This window comes from Phocoena phocoena, chromosome 20 (genome assembly GCF_963924675.1).
Source record: "Phocoena phocoena chromosome 20, mPhoPho1.1, whole genome shotgun sequence".
NCBI classification, from domain to species: domain Eukaryota; kingdom Metazoa; phylum Chordata; class Mammalia; order Artiodactyla; family Phocoenidae; genus Phocoena; species Phocoena phocoena.
Genome location: NC_089238.1, coordinates 45,180,567 through 45,190,247, shown reverse-complemented (window position 1 = coordinate 45,190,247; position 9,681 = coordinate 45,180,567). Strand labels below are relative to the sequence as shown.

The 9,681-nt window shown below is 46.6% G+C and overlaps 1 protein-coding gene across 1 annotated transcript; it reads left to right on the top strand.

Moving 5' to 3' along the window:
- The first annotated feature begins 4,497 nt into the window (after nt 1–4,497).
- On the top strand, nt 4,498–8,712 carry CHST4 (carbohydrate sulfotransferase 4). The gene is made up of 3 exons (XM_065898394.1): nt 4,498–5,668; nt 7,246–7,310; nt 8,518–8,712. The coding sequence occupies exons 1-3, from the start codon at nt 4,498–4,500 to the stop codon at nt 8,710–8,712; spliced, it is 1,431 nt and encodes a 476-aa protein (XP_065754466.1).
- Nucleotides 8,713–9,681: the final 969 nt, after the last annotated feature.

Genomic DNA, 9,681 nt, shown 5'->3' with positions numbered 1-9,681 from the left:
AATTGATGTATGTTTGGTTTTTTCCTCAGAATTCATCATTTTGTTTCTAATAGGCTACACGATATGGACTTGAGGGTCCTCTATAATTCAGCCCTCTGTAATCAGGCTGCTGGGTGAGTCACCCATCCTGGTGCCTTATAGTCCCTGTGCCTGAAGTAGGTGCTACGTCACTACCACCCTTTCGTGATGTTTTTCAAGGCAGCAGTGGATGAGGGGGAGAGCTGAGGGGGAGACATGAGAGACAGAAGAGAGAGGCCACTTACTATCAAGACCAGGCTAGCACATTCAGGATTAGATAACAGGGAGGGCAGGTTCAAGCATGCAATCAAATAGCCAGAAAAGAACACTCAGGAAGGTGGACTAGGGACTCTGAGATGGAAGTCACATCACAGACTGCTCATAAATGCTTCCTGACCCCAAGGACTGCAGAGGAAGTTAATAGAGGACAGCTGGGGAGAGATGATGGTTAGAATAGAGGGAAGTGCCATGAAAAGCCTTGAGTTTCCTTGTCTTCCCGGAGCCACCTCTACCACTGATTCCAGGGACTGCAGGGATAATCTTTCCCTGAGACACACCCTGAAGTTTACCCTGACTGTTCTCATCAGCCCCATCATGGGTTGCTTAGATCCAGGTTGTGTCTAGATCCCAGTGACAAGAGATGGGACTCACTTTACAAAAGCATACTTTCCTTCTGGCCAGGGAAATTGCTCATGGAAAGAAAAAGCAGAGAAAGCAGTCGGAGGGTTTCCTTGGGAATTCCTGAGAACCGTGGTCTATTAAAGCCTGAGGACAACTGGGGATGAGTTCAAAGGCCAGGCTCCAGCTCTGGGAGAGAATGGGCATGACACCAGGTGCTGTTGGCAGGCAGGGAGGGCTCAGAGCATGCTAGCCCTCTCAAACACTGAGCTGGCCCAAAGCCAGATAGGGGGAGGGAGGACGTACTTTTGAAAGGTCTCCGTTGCTAGTCCTTAGGAAATGTTAGCTTTTTCCTGATCCGATTATAGGCCCTGCATATAAAATTCTATCCTTATAATTATACACAGGTCAAGTTCTTTCCTCTCTCTTTTGCTCCATTATTTCCTATCTTTGTTCCAAACTTTTCCTCATACTCATAACTGCCTTTGGGAGAAGATCTCTTGCTAGTCATTTCCTCAATACTTGGGGGGCTGGGGGGTGGGTATTCTTGAGCCATTGTCAAAAATGTCTTAGTTTCTAATCATTTCCTCTTGGGCTCAAGTTTAGAAGAATAGGAACATATCTCAGCTGGCCCCCTTCTAACCTTCAGGGCCAAGACAAGGATTCCCATTCATCGACATTTTCCTGGCATACAGCAAAGTGGGTTTTTTGGGCACGTAGGAGAGATGATCCTCACTGGATCTTCTGGCACATGTGGAGGAAATGCATTGTTGTAATGAATGAAAGAGAGGGGTTTCTGGGCCATTGCCACTCAAGGTTTGGTTGAGGTCATTACACACTTCCTAGAAGGTTCAGGGGACTTCCAAGGGAAGTCCATGGGCTGGCAAAGCATTCTCTACCTCTTCAGGAAGCAAGCTATAAACTTCAAGAGTCACATCTGTGACTGCCCAATCCCTCCTCTAAAATTTACTCTCTAGAATCTCTGGACTTCTAGACACACAGAATGGTTTATGACCAATATGAAGGCTGTCTGGACAACAGATCCCAAAGGTACACATACCCGTACTCTTTGATTCAGCAATCCCACTTCTGGGGAGTAGGCTTACATACTTATATAATGATGTGTGAACATAAAGGTCATTATTGAAATTTTTGAAATGGCAAAAGACTGGAAACAACCCAAAAGCTCATCAGTGTGGACACTGGTTAAATAAACTGTGGTACATCTATACAATAAAATTCTACACAGTGGTAAAAAGGAATGAGGAAACGCCTTAGGTTCTCCCATGGAAAGCTCTCCAAGGCATATTGTTAAGTTAACAAAGCAAGTTGCAGCACAGTGCGGATAACTTGCAACTTCTTGTGTTATCAAAAGGGGAAAAATTAAGAATACATAGACATTTGAATTTTCTGGTGTACGCATAAAGCAACTGAAAGGACACATTAAAAAATGAACCCAGGGGCTTCCCTGGTTGTGCAGTGGTTGAGAGTCCGCCTGCCGATGCAGGGGACACGGGTTTGTGCCCCAGTCCGGGAAGATCCCACATGCCGCGGAGCGGCTGGGCCCGTGAGCCATGGCCGCTAGGCCTGCGCGTCCGGAGCCTGTGCTCTGCAACAGGAGAGGCCACAACAGTGAGAGGCCCACGTACCGCAAAAAAAAAAAAAAAAAAAAAAAGAACCCAGTTGCTATTTGGGGTCAAGTTGGGAAATGGGCAGATGGAGGACAGGTGTTGGAAGTATATATTTCACTGTATAGTGACGATAAAACACCAGCTCGTAGATAAATACTAGCTGTCAGTAAATAGAGAAGAGATTATTGATTCAGCAGCTGGTAAAATTCTTAGGTGTTCTTTCCCCTAGAAAAATTCTATGACCCTTTTAAAAAGTATGTCATACAAATAGCTCTAGAAATTTTCTAATTTATGACTATAGGTCTCCTCCAGAGACATAACTGTTGTCATAGGATTTCCCCTCACCTAATATTCAATATGTAAAGACCTGGAGTGTGACAGGCTAGGCTACAGGCTGGCAAGCACTGTCCTATTCCCTTCCTGCATGTGGAATCTTAGGAAGCCGTCCTTTAAATTCTGAGTCTGACTTAATGTTCATGATAATGATACTCTTAAAAACAATTTGAACCATGTGACTATTAGCTATTCAAAACTTAAAAAAAAAATTGGTGATGAAACCTATCACCAGGAGAATAGCACATCCTAAACCCAGCTGCAATTACTGTCTAGAAACATATTTTCTCTTCTTTATTAAAGCTTGAAGGAAGAATTTCTTGAGTATAGAGTGATATGCAAATTAGCACCTTGCTACTGTTAACATTTTACACTATGTGAAATATCTATTATATTTCTCAATAGTTATTTATGTCAGGAAGTCACCCAGAATGATCCAGAGTCATCTCAACCCATAAAGAGAGTTAAGAGCTCCCCTGGAATAATATTCTAGCATGGCACTGGGAACAGTGGTCTTTTCACACAAAGCCCAGGTGTGAAGGGAGTAAGTTCAGCGTTGCCACCAGTCTGTTTGAGCCTTAGTGTAAATTACAAAGTGAAATTCCTTTCTCTAGATATTTAACATCTAAGAACTGGAAAACCATCCTAATGTACTTATCCTACTGAACCAAGATACTTAACTGTCACCTACCAGACATTTTGTTAAATAATAAATATCTTAAATTCTTGATGAAGTGGCATTCCCTAAGGTTGGGCAGTATACAACATGCCCAACTGAGCAACCCTGAGTAAGTTGTGTCAAGTGGTCAAACATTACCCCAAGAAGCAGCACAGTGGCTAACAAGCCACAGCATCACTACTGCAGCTCTTAGGTTGGCTTGCCACAGTTTCATACAGTTGGCTGCTAATGCAACAACGATTCAACCCAAATAGATTCAGATAGTTTATTACATACACAGACACGAGGACAGCATTGGGTCAGCTCCTCATGTCCCTAGTCCCACAGGAGACCAAATCAGAGGGGATCAGATGATAGGTGCCACGGGCACTTTGCCGCTGAGGAGACAACTCCAAACCAAAGTCAAGCAGTTTTATAGTCTGCAGCCATATCCTTCAGGGTATTGAAAGTCCTGTGCTTAACTAAGATGAAGGAGGGTAGTGAGAAATGGCCTTGGCACTATCCCTCAAGATGGGGGTGGGCGGGCGGGCCTCAAAGCAGTTCCTCAGAAGTCAGCTTATCTCCCGTAGTTTCTGAAGGAATCATGGGGCATTCAACCAAAACTTGGGTCACACTGTGGTTAAGCTTTGCCTACATGGCCTGTGTGAAGACATGTGTGTCACCAGGGTGAACCTGTTTTCCCTATATTCATGAAACATGGCTGAGTTCACACATTTTTGTAGCTCCATGGACAAGAAGGACCAGGAGGGAGGAAGTAAAGAGCCTAAAAAGAAAGAGCTTAAAAAGAAATAGTGTTTATTGGGCTTCCCTGGTGGCGCAGTGGTTGAGAGTCCGCCTGCCAATGCAGGGGACGCGGGTTCGTGCCCCGGTCCGGGAAGATCCCACATGCCGCGGAACGGCTGGGCCCGTGAGCCATGGCCGCTGAGCCTGCGTGTCCGGAGCCTGTGCTCCGCAACGGGAGAGGCCACAACAGTGAGAGGCCCGCGTACCGCAAAAAAAAAAAAAAAAAGAAATAGTGCTTATTGACACACTAACTGCAAGGGACAGGAATTTGGAGAAGGATTTGTTCATTGCAAGAAGGCTCCAGCATCCTACATTGCCCCTTGGTGCGGGTCAGGAAGAAAGTAGCTTTGGCTAGGAAGGGGATGGAAGTCAGATACCCAAACATTAGCCTAACATAGCCCCTCTGCTTGTTCCTTGAAGGTCTTCTACTTCAGCATGACACTGCCCCCGAAAATGAAGCTATTACTGTTCCTGGCTTCCCAGGCGGCTGTCTTTGTTCTATTCATCCTTCTGTACTCCCACAACTTCAACTCCCTGCAGATGAAGGAAGAACCCCAGCCCGCGTACATGCATGTGCTCATCCTGTCTTCGTGGCGCTCTGGCTCTTCTTTTGTAGGGCAGCTTTTTGGGCAGCACCCAGATGTCTTCTACCTGATGGAGCCTGCCTGGCACGTCTGGATGACCTTCACACAAAGTACTGCCCAGACGTTGCATATGGCAGTGCGGGATCTCATACGGGCCGTCTTTCTGTGTGACATGAGCGTCTTTGATGCCTACATGAAACCTGGCCCCCGAAAACAGTCCAGCCTCTTCCAGTGGGAAGGCAGCCGGGCCCTGTGTTCTCCACCTGCCTGCAACATCTTCCCGCGAGATAACATCATACCCCAGGCTCACTGTAGGCTTCTGTGCAATCAGGAGCCCTTTGAGGTGGTGGAGAAGGCCTGCCGCACTTACAGCCACGTGGTGCTCAAGGAGGTACGTTTCTTCAAACTGCAGGTGCTCTACCCGCTGCTGAGAGACCCTTCCCTCAATCTGCACATTGTGCACCTGGTCCGGGACCCCCGGGCGGTGTTCCGCTCCCGAGAACACACCGCGAAGGAACTCATGATTGACAGCCACATTGTGACGGGGCAGCATCTGCAGAAACTCGAAGAGGAGGAGCGACCCTACTACACAATGCAAGTCATCTGCCAAAGCCAGCTGGAGATCTACAAGGCTGTGCAGTCCTTGCCCAAAGCCCTGAGGCAGCGCTACTTGCTCGTGCGCTATGAGGACTTGGTCCGGGACCCCCTGGCCCAGACTGCCCGAATGTATGAATACGCAGGGTTGAAATTCTTGCCCCAGCTCCAGACCTGGGTGCACAACATCACTCGAGGCAAGGGCATGGGTGAGCATGCCTTCCACACAAATGCCAGGAATGCCCTCAATGTCTCTCAGGCCTGGCGCTGGTCCTTGCCTTATGAAAAGGTTTCTCGGCTTCAGAAAGTCTGCAGGAATACCATGAATTTGCTGGGCTACCACCTTGTCACATCTCAGCAAGAGCAGAAAAACCTGTCGCTGAATCTTCTGTCTACCTGGAGCCCCGCTGAGCGAGTCTACCAAGAGGGTTGAGGAGGCTCTGTCTCCACCTGGCACCCACTTCAGCCACGTTAACTGACGGCAGCTTCTGAGCCTCGACCGTGTGTGTCAGCGTACGCGTGAGCATGAGTTGTGCCCAAACATGTTCAAGTCAAGAAATCTTTGCGTCTCTGCTCATATCTAGAGAAGAGACTTAGGAACCTTATGTGAGGGGCACGATCCAGCAACAAAACAGAAGTAATGTCTTTATTCTCTTCTTAGCCTTCTTACCTATGTATACCTCAGAGACTTTGTGGCCTGGGTCCTATGTGGCACCATGCAGTATCACTGGAGTAAATCCATAAACTCTTCTGTCCACATCTTGCCCGGCGGGAAAGGAGAGAGACGGGAAAAACCAGGGAAATAGGTCTCCCACCAAACAGTCCACCAGCACGTTCAACAGGGATGTGAACTCTGAGCCCTCAGAGAATGGGCAACAGGGTTGGATGCTTACCTGTGAGCTTGGCCATCACAGCTATCCATTACCACAAATATGGAACAAAATCTCTGCACAACAGAGGAAGCTTTTTTTTTTTTTTTTTTCGGTATGCGGGCCTCTCACTGTTGTGGCCTCTCCCGTTGCAGAGCACAGGCTCCGGACGCGCAGGCTCAGCGGCCATGGCTCATGGGCCCAGCCGCTCTGCGGCATGTGGGATCTTCCCGGACTGGGGCATGAACCCGTGTCCCCTGCATCGGCAGGCGGACTCTCAACCACTGCGCCACCAGGGAAGCCCCCAGAGGAAGCTTTTAAGTTCACGGGATGGCTGGGCCCAGTTTGGACATCTGTTCCCCTCAGTGTTTTCCTATTTTAACCTGTGAAGCTGTCATCTGTTAACATTAAAATTCCAAAATAAGATTCTGTTTGGAGTGTACCTTTTTATGCTTTCTAATTACTTAGTAGTAAATGCTCATTCTTATGGGATCCTAACTAAGAGCCTAAACATCTTTACAGATTTTTTTGACTGGAATATTTTAATTTTAAAAAAGTTTTTATTGAAATATAGTTGATTCACAATGTTGTGTTGGTTTCAGGTGTATTGCAAAGTGATTCAGTTATACATATATATATATATATATAAATATATATATTCTCATCTTTTATTATTATCTATCACCCACACATAGAAAAACATGTTAAGACAGTGTTTGGTTCAGATGATGGGCTAAGGTCTAAACTGATCAATACTGATCGATACACTGTCCTCTTAAGAATTTGTAGAAAGTAGACAGCTAGCAGCTAAGCCCTTTCTTGTGTGCAGTGTAAGCTATAGTAACACCAGGTGGATCACTCTAGCTTCTGGAGTTCTTTTAATCTCATACCTCAGCCAGAGGACCTCGGTTATAATACGATTGGTGCTCTTCAGCTCTTCCTGGTCACCTCCCCTAACAAGAAAAGTTGTTTCCCCCAATCTTTGCAGGATTCCCCAGATCTAGTTTGTGTATCAGAACCACCTGTTAAAGATGTGTTTTGCCATGCCCTACCTCAGATCTGCTGGAAATGGAATCTCCCAGGAGAGGCTGGGATTCTGTATGTTTATCAGTTGACTCTGTGTAACTCTTCCACAGCCAGCCTGATGATGGTACACCCTGCCCTGGGCGACAGCACTCTCTGCCTTCTTGTTCCAAGACAGGTGACTTTTCAGCACATGCCAAGTATCTAAGCGCTTCCTCCTCACACAGGTGCTGTCCTCAGGTTGGAAGGAATAGGAAGGTCTCTGTACGTCTGGAACTGCGTGAACCTCTGGGTCCTGACTTTCGAAACATTTCACTTTATTCAATTCTGAGAGATACCATTATTTCATCTTTCCTTTTGTTCCCACGCCCACTTTTGACATGGTCCTCGCTTCACAAAGCTCCCTTGATGGCAGATGGGAATTTTCCCACTCCATTCCGCCGAGTAGCTCTTGGGCTGCGCCACCACCTGAGATGCTTGAGTAGGCACCTTTGCCAGCTGGGTCTTTGATGTTAATCTATATGGGCTTTAAAGGAGTGAATTTATCCTAATACCTAAACCCAAGCCACTCTAGACCCTCCTCGAGAGCCTAGAATCTCCCAGGTAAATGCTTCTTGCCTCTCCAAACCTTCCAAAACTATGAAAATTTCCCCAACGTTGAAAATAAGGCCAAGGGCAGTAGGTGAGGGTGCAAACAGAGTGAAGAGGGCCAGGGAGGGGGAGAGACAGTGATAGACTCGACCATCTCTGATTTCCCCTCTGACATTTCAGCCTCTACCTGAATTGTCTTAAAGTTAGCAACCTCCTTGGGAACCATCTCTGTGGGATGCTGGAGTACAGAGCTGCTTGTTTTCCATCTCCAAATGAGTCATCCGTCCCAAGACAAGGAAAGAGACTAGCCACATGGAAATCTCAGGATCTTATTTAAGATTTACTTTAAAACAGCTTTACATTTCCTATATTCCAAGTCCGAAGTCAGATGAGGTCCAGACAGCTAGTAGCCATCCTCTTGGAAGACAGCCTATACACTACCCTATCTAGGAGCCACCGGCAGCTGTTTAGATTTAAATAAGTTAAAATTAAAATAAAATTCAGTTCTTCAGTTGCACTAGCCATCTTTCAAGTACTCAATAGCAACGTGTGGCTAGTGGCTACTGTACCAGACAGCACAGATATAAATCATTTCCATCACTGCAAAAGTTCTATTGGACACTTCTGGTCTAAATTAATTTCTATGTGTTTGCAGCATCTTATCCTTAACCTCAAATTGCACCCTGCCCAAAAGCGTTTAGAGAATAGATAACAATACTATAATGGCACTTTTATATAACATAAAACTGTGCAGTATAAAATCATGCTACATAACCTCTAAAACTCTGACCTAGTCGCGCTTCCTTAGGCAGCAGCCATGGTGGGACAAGAGGATCCAGCGCGAGGTTCACCAGGACGGGGCGAGCTGGGAGTACACTGAGGTCATCACCAGCGGCAGCAAGAAAACTGCAGACTTTCTCCACTCAGGACTCGCAACACCAAACGAGAAACTGACAGCTCTTGAACAGAGAATAGAGTACACTGAATGAAGCGAGGGTGACAAGCGGTGAGACCCTCACCTATAATCGTGCCATGCTGCTGCTAGGAAGTCGCTTTTGCAGAACAAAAAGGCCTCGTGGGAAAGGCCCCAGCAGTCTTCAGTTCCTTCCTCTCTCCTTAAAGAACAACAGGGCTTATTCTTGTTTTTCTTTATTTCAAAACTGTGACCTTTGGGCTCTGCCATGTATACCCAGCAGTGTGATGTGGTGTGTGGGGAACTCTCAGAAACAACACTAGACACTTTACCTCTTCAGTAACACTTTGTACAACTACTTGTCAACACATTTGAGGCGCTAAGAGCCAAAAGCCTGAGACTCTGTCCAGGTCCTCCCCACCTTTCTCTCTCTCTCTCTCTCTCTCTCAGCCTTTCCTTACAGCTCTCATTGCCTCTGCATTGCTTCTATAAATAGTCTGTCTCCTCCCCAACTTTGGCCAGGGGTGGGAAGCATTCCTGGCTGAGGAGCCCTGGTGAGGTGGCTGCCAGAGAATGTTGTTGCTAACCCATCAGTTTCTTGTCCTTTTGGGAAGGTCAAGGCCAGGCCTCCACTTGGCTTGAAAAGGGACATTTTCAGAGTTTTCTTTCTGTCACTTGAGGTGTCTTACCCTTTCATATTTCCCTAATAAACTCCCCAACTTTAAAATAAATAGATAAATAAATAAAACTCTGACCCAGTGCTGAGTGAGATTTAGAGAGCAAAGGAACATCTCCCATTGAAGCGCTCAGGTGGCTGGCACCAGAGTTCAGGGATGTGAGCGGCAGTACACTCAGTTATGAAACATGGGGAATTCGGGGAGCTGAGAACCCATGATGGGTATAGAGGACTGTGCTCTGCAAAACAGCCTTTCCACTTTGGAGGTATCTGTTCCAGCCCCCAACCCCCAAATAGGCAGGCATTTGTTTGCCTCCCAAGCCTATTGAGCTGCATGAGATCTAAGGATAAGGGATGAATTTGATCTAA